This window comes from Dendrobates tinctorius, unplaced genomic scaffold (assembly GCF_039654945.1).
Source record: "Dendrobates tinctorius isolate UK_male_01 unplaced genomic scaffold, ASM3965494v1 ptg000001l, whole genome shotgun sequence".
Lineage (NCBI taxonomy): Eukaryota > Metazoa > Chordata > Amphibia > Anura > Dendrobatidae > Dendrobates > Dendrobates tinctorius.
Window position 1 is genome coordinate 3300899 of NW_027361669.1, and position 21437 is coordinate 3322335.

A 21437-nucleotide genomic window follows, 5' to 3' on the forward strand; every position below is an offset into this window, starting at 1 on the left:
AGGCCCGCAGTTACCACCCCCAGTATCCAGTTGCTATTAGAGATTAATGCCCAGGCCGGGTAGAAGGCAGCTAGTCTCCCCCCTACCGGAGCAACTAGTCATTGGGGCGGCTTTTTAGTGTCCCGTGCTGGACCTTCCTGGCGCCCCCCTCCTCCGAACATGAATCCAGTACCTCTCCTTCTTTTGTCGTCCCATCTGCCCTGATCCCTGGACGGCCTCCTACGGAAATATCCTTTCCTGGTAAAGGGGCGTCTAAAAGAGGGGTTCGGCAGACTGGGGAACTTCTTTTTATCGTCCCCGGCCTTTTCTAAAAGTTCATCTAGGACGGGCCCAAATAGGTATTCGCCCTCACAAGGAATGGAACAGAGTCGAGATCTGGCCTGGATGTCTCCTGGCCAGCATTTCAACCAGAGAGCCCTTCGAGCTGCGTTGGATAAACCTGCGGTCCTAGCCGCCATCCTCGCAGAATCTGCTGACGCATCAGCCAGAAAAGCAGCAGCACTTTGGATAACTGGTAAAGCTTTTCGAATGTATGCTCTTGAGGTTCCATCCTTCAATTGGGAATCCAGCTGATCCAGCCAGACCATCAAGGATCTGGCCGTACATGTGGCCGCTACCGCTGGTCTCAAGGCACCCGCTGACATCTCCCATGTTCCTTTCAGAAAAGAATCCGCTTTTTTATCTAGCGGGTCTTTTAAGGAGGCCATGTCATCGTAAGGTATGGAGGATTTTTTGGAGGCTTTGGCCACTGCCGCGTCCAGCTTAGGGGCCCTGTCCCATTTGGTTACCACTGGGTCATCAAACGGGTACCTTCGTTTGAAGGCAGGTGGCAAAGAACCTCTTTTTTCAGGCTTTTTCCATTCTCTATCTATTAGGTTCTGGACTTTATCATTCAACGGGAAGGATCTGCGCTTTCTGGGATCTAGGCCTCCGAACATCACGTCCTGTGCCGAAAGTTCCGGTTTTGTGTCTGCTACCCCCATGGTGGACCTTACTGCTTTAACTAACTTATCCATCTGGTCTAAGGGAAAGCAGAAACGGCTCGAGTCTTCCTCTGAAGATGATGAAGTGGAGGCCGGGAATCTGAGGAGATATCGATTCCAGGTGCGGCCGAGGACTCTGAACCAGAGAGGTTAACATCTCTTCCCTTAGAGGAGTCTTTTTTAGATAGGGCCTTCATTTCTGTCCTGATTATCTCCCTCAGGCTTGTGGTGAAGTCCGGTGTTTCTTCCGCCACCTGTATGGACGGGGAAGAGTGTAAGGGCCTGTCAATCTACCCCTAGGGTACCCCTATCCAACCCCTACCGTTTGTCGCACGCATGGCTGACAACTTTTTAGGGTGTCCGTCTGGCAAAGGGCAATTACAGAGGGCACATTCCCTGTGCTTCTGCTTCCCCGTAGCTTTCCTTGCCTGCGAAAGAACAAAATAAAACACTGCATCAGGGTACATTCACGGAGATCTCTTACCCATGCAGATGAGGCAGGTACCGGGTCACGGAGGGAGGCAGGAGGGTCCTTTAGCCTGGAGGAACTTCTGTGGCTTTGTTCGCCCGTCCGTTTCTTCTTCTGCTGGCCACTCGCATGTAAATTCACTGTGGCCTGTTTCTCTGGGCGCTCCTGCGCCTCGTTGCTTTTAATGCCTCCCACAGTGTCCGAGTCAGCAGGGCTCTGGCGCGGCACCTCCCCCCGGATCCTTCCCCCCCCCGCGACTCCCCCCCCCCCACACAGGTACCGCGCGCCGCCCCAGACCGCCGAGCACTGGCGGCGCATCCCGGAAAGCCGGCCGGCACCCGACTTCCGGTTTCGGCGTTCCCGGCCCCGCCCCTTCCGCTGCGTCACTTCCGCCGCGCGATCAAGATTGCGGGAGCGCGCGGAAAGGAGCCGGCACGGCGCCCCCGGCTCCGGAATGCCTGCCGCCCCCACATGCGCCGACCTGCGCCCGCCGCACAGGCGCGACCGCCAGCCCCCGGCGAGAGAGAGAGAGGAGCAAGCGGAGACCGGGTGAATGCAACAGGAGGGGTTCCAGGGGTCATACATACCTTGTGCCGGCCCTATGGAGACGGCTGTCCACCGGACCCTCTGCTCCGCCTGCTCCAACCACTGTCGTGGTGACCTACCCGGCCCCACCGTGGCGCATCCAGGGACCCGAGCTTGACCGAGGTAGGAGACCCCCCCGCTACCTGGGTCGGTCAGCCGGCCTGGGAATCCCTCGACGACTCCATGATGGACTATCTGTAGGAAGTCCCGTCCTATAGGAACAGGAAACCAACTGATGCGTGGGAGAGGTGCCGCCCTTTTGTATCTGTAGGTTTCCTGTTCCTGAAGGGCGGATCCCCTCTCTCAGGTGGTGCTGTCATGGACGACCGAATAAAAAGGTGACTAGTCTGGCCCTGCACCCAGCCAGTTTCTCCCCAAACTGTTCTAAATGCCAGGATTCTCAAGTGTGTACACAGCAACAGAGACTTGGCAATCACCTGGCAATTGTGCTTTTAACTAGTGCAAAATATAAACTGCAAAGTGCATTTGGCTGAGAATAATGGCTAAGTGGCCAATACGCTGATAGTGTTTACTAAAGTGCCCATTATAATATGCCAGCAGAAATATAATGCAAGACGGACAACCTCACAGCTTAATTCAAAGGTATTATTTACTAGTGCAAAATTATATACATTGCAAAGTGCATTGGCTGAAAAAATGGCTAAATAGCCAATACACTAATGGTGTTTGCTAAAATGCCCACTATAGTACGCCAGCAAAAAAGTTATACAAAATATACAAATTGCAGTGTGCACTAGCTTGACATAATGGCTGAATAGCCGATAACTTGAAAGCATTTACTGAGGTGTCCAATAGAATGTGCCCGCCAAACATGGACGGTCCAAGAAAAGGCTGATTTCAAAAGGACATGTTACCTTATAAACAGCGCTATCAGCTTATTGGCCGCTTAGCCATTATTCTCAGCCAAATGCACTTTGCAATTTACATTTTGCACTAGTTAAAAGCACCTTTAAATTAAGCTGTGCGGCAGTCTGTTTAGTTATTCACCAATGTATGAGTCTTTATTTTGTATGGCAGCTCATTTATTTAACCCTATGTAGGCTTGGCCACTTGGATACTTTTTTTGACTAGTTGAAAAGATGTCTTTCTTTCAGGTATATATATTTAAATTAATGTGCATGACCCACTTGGGTACTAGTTGATGAGTACATAAATGTAGCCCTCTTTTTGTGTATATGTATGCCATAATTGTGACTTGTGCAGATTAACTTCATTTTGTGGATTGGTTGTTTATAAAACTATTTATTATTATGGCGCTTCAAAACATTTTTTTTCCTTGTTAAACAGTTCATTTTTGTGACGTATATCTCCACTGAAAATGAAGTTTAGGAGTGTATTTTTAACTGTAATAAATAAAGTTGATTAATTTTAATTCTATTTGGCATAGGCTTCCTATTTTTTGCTTTGTTGGATTTATTTATATGGAAGTATTTATAAGGAAAAAAAATCCAAGTGCAGTGAAATTGCAAAACCAGTGTACTTTTACATATGCTTTTTTTTATCGTTTCCTTTTCCAATTTTTTTTAATTAATTTTAAAATTTTTAATGGGGGAAAGTTTTTTTTTTTTAACCATGTTTACTAAATGCCAAAACTGACCTGCCATTATGATTCTCCAGGTCATAGCAAACATGTCTAGGTTCTTTATTCAAATGGGAAAAAAAAAAAATTGGTTTTATTATTCCATTTACTGATCGGTTTCATTAATTTTATATTTTGATCAGTATTTCTGAATGCAGCAATACCAAATATATATATTTTTAAATAAATATGCAAAAAAAAACACACTTATTTTTTATTGCCCCCCCCACACACTTTACTTGCTTCAATGGTCACCACCTTAGGAGACTTGAAGCTGCGATCTTCTGATCGCTATTGTACAGTACATACTGCCACGAGGCGGCACTCATAGCAAGTTGACAATGACAATATGGGGGTCTCCTGCAGACACCCAGTTGTCATGCCAACCCATTGCCACCCCGCAATCAGGTTACAGGGGCAGCGATGGGCGTAGTTAGTGACGCGCTTCCGCTGCAAGAATGTTAAATGCCACTACGTGCCGTAGTCTGCATCAAAGAGAAAGACAAATGTAGTGAAGGGGTTAAAAATTGTAATGGGCTTTGCTAATGTAAGATTAGAAAAAATTACTACCCAAACTGCCAAAGGTAGAATGGAAATCTGCATATAATTTCCATCGTAAATGTAGTAGACTACACACACAAAAGTTACCAAGAATGTCTTTAACCCCTTAACGACCACCAATATGCCTTTTAACGTTGACAGTTTAGGGTGCTTATTCCTCAGGGCTGCTTTTTAATGACACTGATAAATAATTTTATAGTGCGCCCTAGTGTCAGAAAAACTCTGGGCTCTCCGCTACCATTGGTTGCCGAAACCCCGGAGAACATGATTTGGGACGGTTTTTACCGTGCCCAGTGTCTGTTTTTTTGCCCGGCGATAAAAAAAAAATAAATAAAAAAAAAATCCAGTTTTCCATTCATTTCTCTCCTCTGATATGATCTAGCATACCAGAGGAGAGAGAAATGGGGTTCCCCCTCCCCTCCGCCATCCCCAGACCCTCCTGCTCTGTCCCCCGACCCTCCATGTCATCTTCCTGGAAGAAAGATCTGCCAGCCGGTACCTGGCAACAATAGGAGATTTTTCCTATTGGTCCCTCTCTTCGGAGCCCTGCCATGCATCCAAACGGTGACTTTCCCTCACATACGCGGGGTATCGTCGTACTTAGGAGACATTGCACAACAAATTTTGTGATCCATTTTCTCTCGATACCCTTGTGAAAATAAAAAAGTTTGGGTGTAAAGTACATGTTTTTGTGAAAAAAAAGTTAGATTTTCATTTTTTCCTTCCACATTTCCTTTAGTTCTTGTGAGGCGCCAGAAGGGTTAATAAACTTCTTGAATGTGGTTATGCGCACGTTGTGGGGTGCAGAATGGTGTGTCACTTTTGGGTATTTTATGTTATATTGACCCCTCAAAGTTAGTTCAAATGCGATGTGGCCCCAAAAAAAAGTTTTGTAAATTTTGTTGGAAAAAATGAGAAAATCGCTGGTCAACTTTTAACAATTACAAATTCCTAACGAAAAAAAAAAAAAAATTATGTTTCCAAAATTGTGCTGATGTAAAGTTGACATGTGGGAAATGTTATTTATTAACCATTTTGTGTGACAACTCTGATTTAAAGGGCACAAAAATTAAGCTTGAAAAAGTCATATTGAAGAAATTTTACACCTAAGGCCTCTTTCACACTTCAGTTTTTTTGCATCAGTTCAAATCCGCCAAAAAGTTAGAAAAGCGGATCCGTTCTTAACTGATGTGAACGGATGGCACAGGATCCGTTTTCAGACGGATCCTGAAAATGAGGAAGTTTAAAGGAAACGCTGGCTGGGAAGGAGAGAGAGAGAGAAAGAGAAAGAGAAAGAGAGAGAGAGAGAGTTCGGGTTAATTCAGTGTCTGGAGGATCCGCTGGGAAAAAAAAAACGTTACAAGCTCCGTTTCAAAATCTTTGAGGATGGAAACGGACAGCAACATCACAGCGGATCCTCACAAAAACGGATGCAACGGACAGCAATCCGTCAGGATCCGCCACTAATGAAATTCAATGGGGAAAAAAACGGATCCTCAAAAGAAAATTTCGGATCCGTTTTTTCCAAAACCTGGCGGATTGTGACTGATTGTAAAAAACGGAAGTGTGAAAGAGGCCTAAGGCTACTTTCACACTTCAGGTTTTTTCCGACAGTCAGGATCCGGCGTAAAGTGTCGAAAACTGATGAAACGGATCCGTTTTTCTGCCGGATCCATCTAGCGGATCTGGCAAAAATCCGGATCTATTTAATCAGTTTTCCATCAGTTCCTTCCGTTTTACAACGGATCCGGCTGGCCAATTGGATCTGAGCATGCTCAGACTTAAAAACCGGATCCATCTTTTTCCGGATCCGGCACATTCCGGCGCCCATAGACATCCATTGTAGCAAAAAGCCAGAAGCGCCGCATCCGGCGCTGTCTGGTTTTTCGCTGCAGACAAAAAAACGTTAGTGGAGATGTTTTTTCCAGATGCCGGAATTAAAATTTTAGCCAGATCTGTCGAAAACCGGAAGAAACGGGAGGCTATGCGGTGCGATCCAGCGCTAATACAAGTCAATGAGAAAAAAACGGTTCCGGTGGCAGATTTCGCTGGTTCCGGTTTTTTAAAAAATAGCCGGATCCTGTCTGTCAGAAAAAACCTGATGTGTGAAAGTAGCCCAACATGTAGTACAATATGTCACGCAAAAAAAATCTCAGAATCAGTGGAATCCATTGAAGTGTTCTAGAGCTATAACCTCAAAGTGGTCAGAATTGCAAAATTTGCTTGGTCATTAAGGTCAAAAGGGGTTAATTTAAGACTCACCAACATATTCATCCATGTTGAATGTTTTCACATACTTGAATGAAAGATCTCCATTCTTATGGTATTCAATAAGCTTTTTGTAGCATCCCAGCGGTGTGCTTCCTGCAATATTTCAAGGATGAGAACCCATGGAAAATCAAAGGCTAAAAGTCTTACTAAAACCTACCATACAATTGCATGAAATATGGAAACATTAAGCAGCACCCATCAACTAAATCCACAGTATGTGATTTAAATGGACAGATATGTTAAAAAAAAAAAAAAAAAAAAAAAAAAAAAAAAAAATTGTGATCTTCAGCGGTAGACTCCCCATTATTACTTTACCCATATACCCTCCATGGCATATGGAGAAGACATTGTAAACCATTACAATACTTTGAAGTCTCACCTTCTCCCACAAACCTAATACAATCTGTATATTTATCATAAAAAATAACACTGGCCATTTGCTAAATCTCAAAAAGATCTAAAAGGAATCAACAGCATCTTACCAGTAGGAAGGCCTAATGTAAAATACTTCTCAGCACTTGGGTTAAAATGTATGATGCGATTTCTGATGTACTTCGCTGCCCACTCACTAGCCTGGTCATAGTCATCCAAAATTATGAGTTTCATTTTTACCTAACAAAAAAAAAAGACATATATGTAAGAAATAATTTACAAAGAACGAGGCATAAATGTAAGCAACACATCTGCTGTACAATAATGAATTTACATTACCATGGTGATTCATCTGGAAGTATTTTTTAAAGGCAAAGGTATAAATTCATCGTGAAAAAAAAAAAAAAAGTCTGCCACCGGCTATAAAAGGGCAAAATCCAGGATACAAGTCATCTGCATCATAAGTGAACAAACTGTGGCCAATTTTGAATTTAATGGGGTTATCCAGAACCATTTTATTTTTTTTCTCATGGGTCCAAGAATGGATAGGCAGGTCGTTGCCAATGACCTACCCTGCCGGCCAGTGTCAGACTGAAGAACATTGGGCCCACCACAGGATTTGATTCTGAGGGCCCACCTTTCTCCCTCACTCAAGAGCCCCATAGCAGCTGCAAGGTTTGCACTATGACCTATCCTGAAGAAGCAGCCAGGGCCCACTGGAAGATTCTCCAGTTCTCTGGTGGACCAGTCCAACCCTGCTGCCGGCTGAGTGATCACAGACCGCTGCCGGCTGAGTGATCACAGACCGCTCCCGGCAGCAATTCTACTGCTTTATTTGATCTCAGAGCAGCTCTTCCTCCATTCTGCTCTGTCAACAAGGCTTTACAGCGCCCCGTCATGCTGATTGACAGCTGGCTCCCCGCAGTCAGGCAGCATATAACTGGCTGCCAATCAGCATGATATTGGCAGCAACACCCAGTCAACAGAGCATAGCAGAAGTAAAGCAGCCACTCTGTCGACGGGACATCAATAGAAGCCGCAGAATCACCGGCAGGAGTGGTCTGTGACTGCTCTGAACTGGAGAAGATTCATGCTAGGCAGGTAGTTTGCCACTACCTACCGATTATTTCTTTTTTTCATAGACCTAAGAATTTGTCACCTATAAGGATCATACTTGTAAACACTAAGGATTAAAGCCAATTTAGGCTGTGTCTTTTAACGACTATTTTTGTTCCTTGTTTGTCGCATTCCAGGAGCTACAATTTTTTTGGCTTGTTCTTCTTGTATAACCAGCTGAAGTTTTTATGGGTACTATTTTGTGATAAACTATTGATCAAAAAGTCATGTGTATTTCACTTTTGTAAGGTAGCAAGATGACCAAATGCAAAAAAAAAGATATTTACTATGTGAGATGAATAATAAAATTATGAATAAGTTAGTCTTTGTGGAAACAGCGGTAAGGTTTCCTTTTCTTAGGCGTTTGTTTTATTAGATGGCTGAAATTAGGGTCATAGTTTTTCACAATTGCTAAAGTCATGTAAGGTAAATTAGCAGTTGCTTCAAAGTGTGTATTGAATACATTTCGGGAACTTGTGACAACATTAGTGGCATGCACGGAGATCTTCATCTGTACACAACAGCTTCCTGGTAATAAATCTGTAGACATGTCAGAAACAGCAAATCATAAGCAGCTAAAAAGCTGACCTATTAACTTTTCCTGCAGCTTCTGGTGGAATGATAAACCCACAGAATATTTCGTTTTATGCTGATTCAGGATCTCCATCTCTACAGCCGCCGTTTTGTTTTTTCCTTTGCAGTAAAGTTGCTACGCTCAGCATTACAGTAAAAAAAATTTTAGTGCTGAGTAACAATGTTCTGTCCCAACTGAAAAACAGATTTGTACACGCAGGATGGAGTTCATTATGACTGGCATTTTTAACACCAGTTTTTTTTTTTTTTTTTCAAAGCCATCTTGTGTAAAAAGTGACAAATTTAGGAGGTGCAAGTGTTGTAATATTTAATACATATTTGATTCATTTGGAGCATCTCTGGTCTTCCCATGACATCATGCCAGAAATTCAATGATTAATTCCCCAATCAATAACTCAAGTAATCATAAATACCTTGTGCACAGCCAGCAAGAATCATGCACATATAGTATTTTAAAAGAAACATGTACCAGAAAAAACACTATTAACCTGCAGATTTGGTGTTAATAGAGTTAACATGCCCGTACATAGCCAAATGCTGCTGGGAGAAAATTAACTTTAATCCCCCCCCAGGAAGCGCTTGGGTTTTAGTCACTAGGGCAGAGCCGGTGTCAAAGGAGTGGTTATAGCCACCGCTCTGTAATCGAGAGCGGTGACTGAAACTTGAAAGCTGCCGAGCAGGGGGAGGAATAAAAGTCAAGCGTCCGGCTAAGTGCAGGCACCGGACAGATTAGTAATACTATTAACCTGCAGATTAACAGCGTTCTTTTCTGGTAACAGGTTCCCTTTAAGTATGAGAAGTCAGGAGGAACAATGTTATAGTTTTAAAAATTTTAAGAGTAATGAGCTCACCGCCTCTTAGTGAATGAAAACAGCAGATTCATAGCTTGGAGTCCCCTATGTTCCTTGATCAATCCCATTAGCCAAATTGCAAAATATTTTTTATGCCATTTGAATATAAAGCAGAGATTCTACCTGATTATAATGCTGACCTTAAAGGTGTCATACATCTTAGAAATGATTACATTCAATTTCTGTATAAAAAGTTCTAACAATAGTTTCAGACTATTTCAAGATATTATGTTTTAGTCTGAAAGTTTCTATTTGCTGCCTAGAAGCGTGTTACAGAGAAGGCATGCTTTGTCCATCTATCTCACATAAACAAGGTTTAAAAGGGAATCTGTCACCTATTTTTTCGCATATAAGATGCAGCCACCGCCATCAGGGGCTTATCTACAGCATTCTGTAATGCTGTAGATAAGACCCTGATGTAACCTGAAAGATAAGGAAAATGAGTTAAATTATACTCACCGGGGTGCGGTCTTGTCCTTGGTTCGATGGGTGTAGCGGTCCGGTGCCTCCCATCTTCTAACGGTCATATCTTCTTCTTTGCTTCCTGTCGTGGCTCCTGTGTAGGCGCACTTCTCCCTGCGCACTGCAGTACTCTGCTCTGCCCTCAACAGGGCAGAGCAGTGCGCCTGCGCAGGAGCCACGACGGGAAGCAAAGAAGAGGATATGACCATTAGAACATGGGAGGCACCGGACCGCTACAACCATCTTCTAACGGTCATATCCTCTTCTTTGCTTCCCATCGTGGCTCCTGCGCAGGCGCACTGCTCTGCCCTGTTGAGGGCAGAGCAGAGTACTGCAGTGCGCAGGTGCAGGGAGAAGTGCGCCTACACAGGAGACACGACAGGAAGCAAAGAAGAGGATATGACCGTTAGAAGATGGGAGGCACCGGACCGCTACACCCATCTTCTAAAGGTCATATCCTCTTCTTTGCTTCCTGTCGTGGCTCCTGCGCAGGCGCACTGCTCTGCCCTGTTGAGGGCAGAGCAGAGTACTGCAGTGCGCAGGTGCAGGGAGAAGTGCGCCTACACAGGAGCCACGACAGGAAGCAAAGAAGAGGATATGACCGTTAGAAGATGGGAGGCACCGGAACGCTACACCCATCGGACCAAGGACGGACCGCACCCCGGTAAGTATAATTTAACTCATTTTCCTTATCTTTCAGGTTACATCGGGGGCTTATCTACAGCATTACAGAATGCTGTAGATAAGCCCCTGAGGGTGGTGCCGACAGCTGATACTCGAAAAATGGGGTGACAGATTCCCTTTAATCAGATGTTTCTATGGTTACTGATGTAAAGTTCTAAACGTATCATAAGTTTTTAAACATTTGACAAATACATCAAGTTTATGCAAAAGATTCATTATTTACAGAGCTGACCCTTATTTTTCAAGATTTCTGCAATTTGCCCTGGCAGTTGGATATCAGCTTCTGAGTCAAAACCTTCCTGATGCAACCCATTCTTGTCTAATCAGTGTTTGGAGATGATTGTTTGTACACCTTTTTTTTTTTTTCAGGATTGAAAACAGATTCTCAATGGAATTGCGAGCAGGGGAATTTCCTGACCATTGACCAAAAAATTCAATGTTTTGTTCAGAGTCACTTAGTTATCACTATTGCCTTGTAATGTCACGACGTTCCCTCATGCAGGAAAAAAAGCATTGTTAATCAAATTGCTCTTGGATAATGATCTTGGAGAAGTTGGTCGCAGGATGTTTAGATAACATTAGTTATTAACGGCAGTGTTATACGGCAAAATTGTGTGTGTCGCTTTTTTCTTGGATGTCTACCATTTTTGGGGTTGATCTGTTTTGATCTACCATTCCTGTATTTTGTTTGCAGTGTTGCAGACTCCAAAAAACCGCAATTCTGGTGTTTAGATTATTTTCTTGATACACCATTTACCATTTGGGTTAATTAGTGATTCGGGCTGTTCCGCATGAAGACATATCAAATATATTATATTTTCTTATTGGGAGAAAGATGATTTGAACTTTTATATTCTCCCCTCACTTTCTTTTGTATCGTTAAGCGGGAGTCACACATAGCAATCTTGCTAACGAGATCGCTGCAGAGTCACAACTTTTGTGACGTAACAGCGATCTCACCAGCGAGACAGCTGTGTGTGACAGCGATCAGCGAGCGGCCCCCCTGCCGGTATCGCTGATAGCTGTAAGAAACCTCTGGACATTTTTTTGGTCGCTGGTCTCCCGTTGGCCAGCACGCATCTCTGCGTGTGACAGGCGGGAGACCAGCGATCAGCTGTAAAAATAGAATTAAATTAAAAAATATTGTTATTCTCACCTTCCGATGTCCCGCGCAGCCTTCCGCTCTCCACGCTCCGGTCCCAGTGATCCTTTGCGAGAATGGCAGCGAGACTTCGCTCTCCCGCGAGACCGTGACATTCTCGCGGTCATTCTCGCAAAGGATTACTGGGACCGGAGCGCGGAGAGAGGCAGGATGGCTGCGCGGGACTTCGGAAGGTGAGAATAACAATATTTTTTATTTTAATTCTATTTTTTACAGGGATGGCAAGCGATGCCGGGGGCTCGGCATCGCTGCGCTGATCGCTGGTGAAGCTGTCTGTGTGACAGCTCACCAGCGATCACATAGCGACTTACCAGGGATCCTGACACCTTGATATCGGTATCGCTGGTAAGTCGCTATGTGTGACTCTAACTTTAGTCCCTTAGGGTATGTTCCCAGAGTAAGTAAACGCTGCAGGTTGGACGCTGCGTCCATCCGCAGCGTCAAACCCGCAGCGTTCAGATGTTGCAGAATAGTGGATGGGATTTCAAGAAGTCCCATGCCCACCACTATGCGTTCAAAGGTGCCTCCGGCTTCCCTGCGTAAATGGACACATGGTGTGTCTTTCCAAACTATAGCATGTCAATTTATGTAGCGGAGACGCTCAGCGAAAATTGCCCATAAGATTAAATTAGATGCAGTAAAACTGCATTATCTTTCTAATCACATGCATAGTAAGTACAGGAATGCAGCTTACTATGTATGTGTACCAATTTAAATAAAGATGCACCTTGTGCCACAGCCGGAAGTTCGTGTCCACAGCAGTTCTCGCGATGAACTGAGCGCGAGAACTGCCATGCACGTGACTGCCGGGGACATCTCCGGTGATCAGCTTCAAGCTCAGCTGTGTCTGGATGTCAGGCTGAGTGATGGCATATTGCCACTGTTCAGCCAAAGGCATCCAGATGTAGCAGAGCTGGACTCAATGTGGGACAGTATGTATATCTTCTCGGAAGACAGGTATGGTATATTTTTTTTTTATTTTAATTCTTTTACAGGAGATCAAGGGCTTTGGTGGAATTAAGCGATGCAGTATGGTTAAATTAAGATCTATTAAAAAGGAGTGTCATAATTTCAAATTTATAGACTTTATTCTGGCTGTGTCTTTGTTTACCATGTAACTATAGGATTAGTAATGGATAGGTGTCTTATAGACACCTCTCCATTACTAAGCTGTGGGCTTGATGTCACCAAAGGTGACATCAACCCCACAAATATTATCCCACTTGCCAACGCTACAGGGTAACTGGAAAGAGCTGGGTAAAGTGCCACAATTAGCGCATCTTTGGATGTGCCAATTGTGGGGCGGCTGCGGGCTGCTATTTTTAGGCTGTGAGAGCCAAAATCTATGGGTCTTGCCAGCCTGAGAATACTAGGCCACAGCTGTCTACTTTCTCCTTGGCTGGTTAACAAATATAGTGTAATAATGCTGCAGGTACTGATGATGTCACCACGGATCAGAGACAGACCAAGAATTAAAGAGTTTATTTACAGGGAATAGACTCTCCATGCAGGGAGAAGCAGTGGGGGTTAAAAGTGAAAGAGTAAACAGTAAAAAGGCTAGGGAAAGGTATTAACCCCTTCACCCCCAAGGGTGGTTTGCACGTTCATGACCGGGCCAATTTTTACAATTCTGACCACTGTACCTTTATGAGGTCATAACTCTGGAACGCTTCCATGGATCCCGGTGATTCTGACATTGTTTTCTCGTGACATATTGTACTTCATGTTAGTGGTAAAATTTCATTCAAATAACTTGCGTTTATTTGTGAGAAAAACGGAAATTTGGCGAAAATTTTGAAAATTTCGCAATTTTCCAACTTTGAATTTTTATGCCCTTAAATCACAGAGATACGGCACACAAAAAACTTGATAACTAACATTTCTCACATGTTTACTTTACATCAGCACAATTTTGGAACCAAAATTTTTTTTTGTTAGGAAGTTATAAGGGTTAAAAGTTGACCAGCGATTTCTCATTTTTACAACACCATTTTATTTTTAGGACCACATCACATTTGAAGCCACTTTGAGGGGTCTATATGATAGAAAATACCCAAAAGTGACACCATTCTAAAAACTGAACCCCTTAAGGTGCTCAAAACCACATTCAAGAAGTTTATTAACCCATTAGGTGCGTCACAGGAATTTTTTTGAATATTTAAAAAGAAATGAACATCTAACTTTTTTTCACAAAAAAAATAATTCAGGTTCAAATTTTTTTATTTTGCCAAGGGTAACAGGAGAAATTGGACTGCAAAAGTTATTGTGCAATTTGTCCTGAGTACGCTGATACCTGATTTGTGGGGGGGGGGGGGGGGAACGACTGTTTCGGCGCATGGCAGAGCTCAGAATGGAAGGCGCGCCGTTTGACTTTTTCAATGCAAAATTGGCTGGAATTCAGATCGGACGCCATGTCACGTTTGGAGAGTCCCTGATGTGCCTAAACAGTGGAAACCCCCTACAAGTGACCCCATTTTGGAAACTAGACCCCCCAAGGAACTTATCTAGATATGTGGTGAGAACTTTGAACCCACAAGGGCTTCACAGAAGTTTATAACGTACAGCGGTACAATTAAAAAATCATTTTTTCCACAAAAATGATCTTTTCACCCCAATTTTTATTTTCCCAAGGGTAACAGGACCCTAAAAGTTATTGTGCAATTTGTCCTGAGTATGCTGATACCCCACATGTGGGGGTAAACCACTATTTGGGTGCATGGCAGAGCTCGGAAGGGAAGCAGCGCCATTTGACGTTTTTGGCTGAAATTGAGATCGGACACCATGTCGCGATTGGAAAACCCCTGATGTACCTAAACAGTGGAAACCCCCCACAAATGACACCATTTTGTAAACTAGACCCCCCAAGGAATTTATCTAGATGTGTGGTGAGCACTTTGAACCCCCCAGTGCTTCACAGAAGTTTATAACGCCCGGGCGTGAAAATAAAAAATTCGTATTTTTTCCACAAACATGATCTTTTAGTCACCATTTTTTTTATTTTCCCAAGGGTAACAGGAGAAATTGAACCCCAAAAGTTGTTGTCCAATTTGTCCTGAGTACGCTGACACCCCATATGTGGGAGAAAACTACTGTATGGACACACGTCAGGGCTCGGAAGGGAAGTAGTGACGTTTTGGAATGCAGACATTGATGGAATGGTCTGCGGGTGTCATGTTGCCTTTGGAGAGCCCCTAATGTACCTAAACAGTGGAAACCCCCCACAAATGACCCCATTTTGGAAACTAGACCCCCTAAGGAACTTACCTAGATGTGAGGTGAGCACTTTGAACCCCCAAGGGCTTCACAGAAGTTTATAATGCCCGGGCATGAAAATAAAAAAATCGTATTTTTTCCACAAACATGATCAATTAGTCCCCAATTTTTTCATTTTCCCAAGGGTAACAGGAGAAATTGGACCCCAAAAGTTGTTGTCCAATTTGTCATGAGTACGCTGACACCCCATATGTGGGAGAAAACTATGGACACACGTCAGGGCTCGGAAGGGAAGTAGTGACGTTTTGGAATGCAGACATTGATGGAATGGTCTGCGGGTGTCATGTTGCCTTTGGAGAGCCCCTAATGTACCTAAACAGTGGAAACCCCCCACAAATGACCCCATTTTGGAAACTAGACCCCCTAAGGAACTTACCTAGATGTGAGGTGAGCACTTTGAACCCCCAAGGGCTTCACAGAAGTTTATAATGCCCGGGCATGAAAATAAAAAAATCGTATTTTTTCCACAAACATGATCAATTAGTCCCCAATTTTTTCATTTTCCCAAGGGTAACAGGAGAAATTGGACCCCAAAAGTTGTTGTCCAATTTGTCATGAGTACGCTGACACCCCATATGTGGGAGAAAACTATGGACACACGTCAGGGCTCGGAAGGGAAGTAGTGACGTTTTGGAATGCAGACTTTGATGGAATGGTCTGCGGGTGTCATGTGCGTTTGGAGAGCCCCTGATGTACCTAAACTATTGAAACTCCCCACAAGTGACGCCATTTTGGACACTAGACCCCCTCACGGAACTTATCTAGATGTGTGGTGAGCACTTTGAACCCCCAAGTGCTTCACAGAAGTTTATAACGCTCGGACGTGAAAATAAAAAAATCATTTTTTTCCACAAAAATGATATTTTTGCCCCCAAATTTTTATTTTCCTAAGGGTAACAGGAGAAATTGGACCCCAAAAATTGTTTTGCAATTTGTCCTGAGTAGGCTGATACCCTACATGTGGGGGTAAAACACTGTTTGGGCGCATGGCAGAGCTTGGAAGGGAAGGAGCACCATATGACTTTTTCAACTCAGAATAGGCTGAAATGGAGATCAGACGCCATGTTGCATTTGGAGAGCCCCTGATGTGCCCAAACAGTGGAAACCCCCAATTCTAACTCCAACCCGAACCCCAACACACCCCTAACCCTCATCTCAGCCCTAGCCCTAACCCTAGCCCTAATGGAAAAATGGAAATAAATACATTTTTTTAATTTTATTATTTTTCCCTAACTAAGGGGGTGATAACGGGGGGTTTGATTTACTATTTGTGGCGGTTTTTATGTTTGGCAGCTGTCGCACGCTAAAAGACGCTTTTTATTGTAAAAATAGTTTTTGCATCACCACATATTGAGAGCTATAATTTTTCCGTATTTTGACCCACCGAGTCATGTGAGGTCTTATTTCTTGCGAGACGAGTTGACGTTTTTATCGGTACCATTTTCGGGCACGTGACATTTTTTGATCGCTTTTTATTCCGATTTTTGGGACGCAGAATGAACAAAAACCAGCGTTTCATGAATTTCTTTTGGGGGGGTGCGTTTACACCGTTCCGCGTGCGGTAAAATTGATAAAGCGGTTTTATTTTTTGGGTCAGTACGGTTACAGCGATACCTCATTTATGTAGTTTTTTTATGTTTTGTCGGTTTTATGCAATGAAAACTATTTTATATAAAAAATAATTATTTTTGCATCACTTTATTCTGCGAGCTATAACTTTTTTATTTTTTCGCTGATGGTGCTGTGTGGCAGCTTGTTTTTTGCGGGACAAGATGACGTTTTCAGTGGTACCATGGATATTTATATGCGTCTTTTTGATCGCGCGTTATTACACTTTTTGTTTGGCGGTATGATAATAAATCATTATTTTCTGCTTCGTTTTTTATTTTTATTTTTTAAGGGGTTCGCTAAAGGGGTTAACTAATGGGACAGTTTTATAGGGCAGGTCGTTACGGACGCGGCGATACCTAATATGTGTACTTTTATTGTTTTTTTTATTATTTTCAAAAAATGAATTTATTGGGGAATATTTTTTTTTTTTTTTTTACTAATTTATTTGGCGATTTTTTTTTATTTATTTTTACATTTTTTTTTACTTTTTTTTTTTACTTTATTACATAGTCCCAGGTGGGACATCACTGTCCTGTGACAGATCGCTGATCTGTCACATCACAGATCACTGTGACAGATCAGCGATCTGTCACAGGCATTGAAGAAGACTTCCTCTTGCCTGCGCTTTGCAGGCACTGAGGAAGCCAGCTTCCTCAGGTCCCCGAAGGCCTCCGTCGCCATCTTGGATTCGGGGGCCTGGAGGATAGGAGCCCCCCGCAGCAGCGCTGCACATTGCGCTGCCGTGGGGGGCTCAGGGAAGCACGGAGGGGGCCCCCTCCCTGCCGATGCTTCCCTTTAACTCCCGGTACACCGCGATCATGTTTGATCGCGGTGTGCAAGGGGTTAACGTGTCGGGTGTCAGCTGTGATAATCAGCTGACACCCGGCCGCGATCAGCGGCGCTCACCACGTGGGCGCCGCTGATCGCGGTAGACGTACTATCCCGTCCACAGTCATACGGGCCCGGGTACCGTGGACGGGATAGTACGTCGGATGTCAGGAAGGGGTTAAAAGTTGTTGTCCAATTTGTCCTGAGTATGCTGATACCCCATATGTGGGAGAAAACTACTGTATGGGCACACGTCGGGGCTCGGAAGGGAAGTAGTGACGTTTTGGAATGCAGACTTTGATGGAATGGTCTGCGGGTGTCATGTGCGTTTGGAGAGCCCCTGATGTACCTAAACTATTGAAACTCCCCACAAGTGACCCCATTTTGGACACTAGACCCCCCACGGAACTTATCTAGATGTGTGGTGAGCACTTTGAACCCCCAAGTGCTTCACAGAAGTTTATAACACTCGGACGTGAAAATAAAAAAATCATTTTTTTCCACAAAAATGATATTTTTGCCCCCAATTTTTTATTTTCCTAAGGGTAACAGGAGAAATTGGACCCCAAAAATTGTTTAGCAATTTGTCCTGAGTAGGCCGATACCCTACATGTGGGGGTAAAACACTGTTTGGGCGCATGGCAGAGCTTGGAAGGGAAGGAGCACCATTTGACTTTTTCAACTCAGAATTGGCTGGAATTGAGATCAGACGCCATGTTGCATTTGGAGAGCCCCTGATGTGCCCAAACAGTGGAAACCCCCAATTCTAACTCCAACCCGAACCCCAACATGCCCCTAGCCCTAACCCTAGCCCTAACCCTAATGGAAAAATGGAAATAAATACATTTTTTTTATTTTATTATTTTTCCCTAACTAAGGGGGTGATAACGGGGGGTTTGATTTACTATTTATGGCGGTTTTTATTTTTGGCAGCTGTCGCACGCTAAAAGACGCTTTTTATTGTAAAAATAGTTTTTGCATCACCATATATTGAGAGCTATAATTTTTCCGTATTTTGACCCACCGGGTCATGTGAGGTCTTATTTTTTGCGGAACGAGTTGACGTTTTTATTGGTACCATTTTCGGGCACGTGAAATTTTTTGATCGCTTTTTATTCCGATTTTTGGGATGCAGAATGAAGAAAAACCAGCGTTTCATGAATTTCTTTTGGGGGGGTGCGTTTACACCGTTCCACGTGCGGTAAAATTGATAAAGCGGTTTTATTCTTCGGGTCAGTACGGTTACAGCGATACCTCATTTAGGTCATTTTTTTATGTTTTTGTCGGTTTTATGCAATGAAAACTATTTTATATAAAAAATAATTTTTGCATCGCTTTATTCTGCGAGCTATAACTTTTTTATTTTTTCGCTGATGATGCTGTGTGGCGGCTCGTTTTTTGCGGGACAAGATGACGTTTTCAGGGGGAACCATGGATATTTATATGCGTCTTTTTGATCGCGCGTTATTACACTATTTGTTTGGCAGTATGATAATAAATCATTTTTTGCTTCGTTTTTTATTTTTTAAGGGGTTCGCTAAAGGGGTTAACTAATGGGACAGTTTTATAGGGCGGGTCGTTACGGACGCGGCGATACCTAATATGTGTACTTTTATTGTTTTTTTTTTTTATTTCCAAAAAATGGATTTATTGGGGGAATATTTTTTTTTTTCTAATTTATTTGGCGATTTTTTTAAAATTATTTTTACACTTTTTTTTACTTTATTAAATAGTCCCAGGTGGGACATCACTGTCCTGTGACAGATCGCTAATCTGTCACATCACAGATCACTGTGACAGATCAGCGATCTGACACAGGCACTGCAGAAGGCTTCCTCATGCCTGCGCTTTGCAGGCACTGAGGAAGCCAGCTTCCTCAGGCCCCCGAAGGCCCCCGTCGCCATCTTGGATTCGGGGGCCTGGAGGAAAGGAGTCCCCCGCAGCAGCGCTGCACATTGCAGAGTTGAAACAGTTAAGCTGGGATTCTTGTAACTTATCAGTCCAGGGAAAGCTTGATTGCAGGGTCTCTTTCTCCCATGTTGGCACCGTCAACAGCGGTGCTTGCAGTCTCTGTAGTCTCTCCTCTGGATGAAGCTGGGACCTCAGAGGTTAAAGCAGGAAGAAGCTGTGAACCCGAGTCTCCCCTGCTTTAAGTCTCTGTATGATATACTGACAGTTTCTCCACAGGAACGATGCTGCACACACTGGGAAGTCTCTGACACACTCGGGGGTGGGGAGTGTCTCCTCTGGTCATGGAGGCTACCAAGTCCACGTACTTGCATACAGCTTTCATTATGTCTCGTATTTCAGTATCAGTACACTGACGGGGAGTCCTCTCTCTCTCTCTGGGAGCGCTGTTCTGCAGCCTGCTTTCTCTCTGTTGCACTCCCCATCTGGCGCGCTCTGCTTTCGCCCCCGCTGACTGCACACCTTCTGGTCCACCGCCCCTTCCTTATCCACCCTGCCTCTTGCAGTCACATGGTCCACTCGGCCCAGGGCAGAGAGTCTCCCCCCCCCCCCCCCCCGGCAACCCTGCTGTCTGGCTAAGTGGTTCGGGATAAGAAGCAGGGAAGGTAACCTCCTTTGGGCTCTCCTTCCTCTTCACCCCCTTACACTAGGGGGACCCCATGCCATTTTTTTTTATTTATTAAAAAAAGGAGGTGAGCTCTCTGTACTTTCCTCCACTTCCTGTGTCATGTACTTCCAGCTGTGTCACAAGATTCACCATAATTTAAATTAGTACACATGCGTAGTAAGCTGCGTTCCCGCACTTAATACGCATGTGACTAGGAAGATAATGTGGTTTTACCACATCTAATGAAAGTCTATGGGTAATTTACGTAGAGGAGGCAGAGCGTCTCCGCTACATAAATAGACATGCTGCGGTCTGGAAAGGCGCGCCGCATGTCCGTCTCTGCGGATGAGCCGCGGGCATTGGTGCACACATAGTGGGCATAGGATTTCTTGAAATCCCATCTACTACGCTGTAACATCTGGTCGCTGCGGGTTTGACGCCGCGGATGTATGCAGCGTCTAACCTGCAGCGTTTACTAACCGTGGGAACATACCCCAATATATCACAGAATCATAGAAAGGTAGAGTTGGAAGGGACCTCCTGGGTCATCTGGTCCAACCCCCTGCTCAAAGCAGGAGTCACTAAATCATCCCAGACAGATGTCTGTCCAGCCTCTGTTTGAAGACTTCCATGGAAGGAGAACTCCCCACCTCTCGTGGCAGCCTGTTCCACTCATTGATCACCCTGTTAAATTTTTTTCTAATATCTAATCTGTGTCTCCTCCCATTCAGTTTCATCCCATTGCTTCAATTCTTTCCTTGTGCAAATGAGAATAAAGATAATCCTTCTACAATGTGACAGCCCTTGAGATATTTGTAGACAGATATTAAAGTCTCCTCTCAGTCTTTTTTGCAAGCTAAACATTTCCAAATCCTGTAACCGTTCCTCATAGGACATGATTTGCAGATCGGTCACCATTCTGGTCGCTTTTCTCTGAACTTGCTCCAGTTTGTTGATGTCTTTTTTAACATATGTTGCCCAAAACTGAACACACTATTCCAGATGAGGTCTGACCAAAGAGGAGTAGAGGGCAATAACTTCAGCTGATCTAGATTGTATGCTTCTGTTAATACATCCCAGAATTGCATTTGCCTTTTTTGCTGCTACACACTGTCGACTCATGTTCAGTTATGATCTATTAGTATACACAAGTCTTTTTCACATGTGCTGTTGCTTAGCCCTATTCCTCCCAGTCTGTATATGCTTTTTTCATTTTTATAGTCCAGATGTAGTACTTTGCATTTTTCCCTCTTAACAAACATTCTGTTAGTTGCTGTCCACTGCTCCAGTTTACTTATATTTTTGAATCCTCTCTCTTTTCTCTAGTATTAGCTATCCCTCCTAGCTTTGTGTCATCAGCAAATTTAATCAGTGTACCCTCAATTCTTTCATATAAATCATTGATAAAGATGTTGAACAATACAGGCAGGGCTCAGGACA

At 43.8% G+C, this 21437-nt stretch overlaps 1 protein-coding gene across 2 annotated transcripts in view; it reads right to left on the reverse strand.

Annotated features, from left to right (window-relative positions):
* Positions 1 to 21437, reverse strand: part of GNPDA1 (glucosamine-6-phosphate deaminase 1) — a 78643-nt gene that overhangs the window by 23576 nt on the left and 33630 nt on the right. For both annotated transcript variants that reach the window (XM_073582136.1, XM_073582837.1), the window contains exons 2-3: positions 6952 to 7081; positions 6461 to 6562 (exon numbers count right to left, since the gene is read on the reverse strand). In XM_073582136.1, the coding sequence (XP_073438237.1) occupies positions 6461 to 6562; positions 6952 to 7075 (226 nt within the window). In that variant the 5' untranslated portion in view covers positions 7076 to 7081. The remainder of the gene's footprint in view (positions 1 to 6460; positions 6563 to 6951; positions 7082 to 21437) is intronic.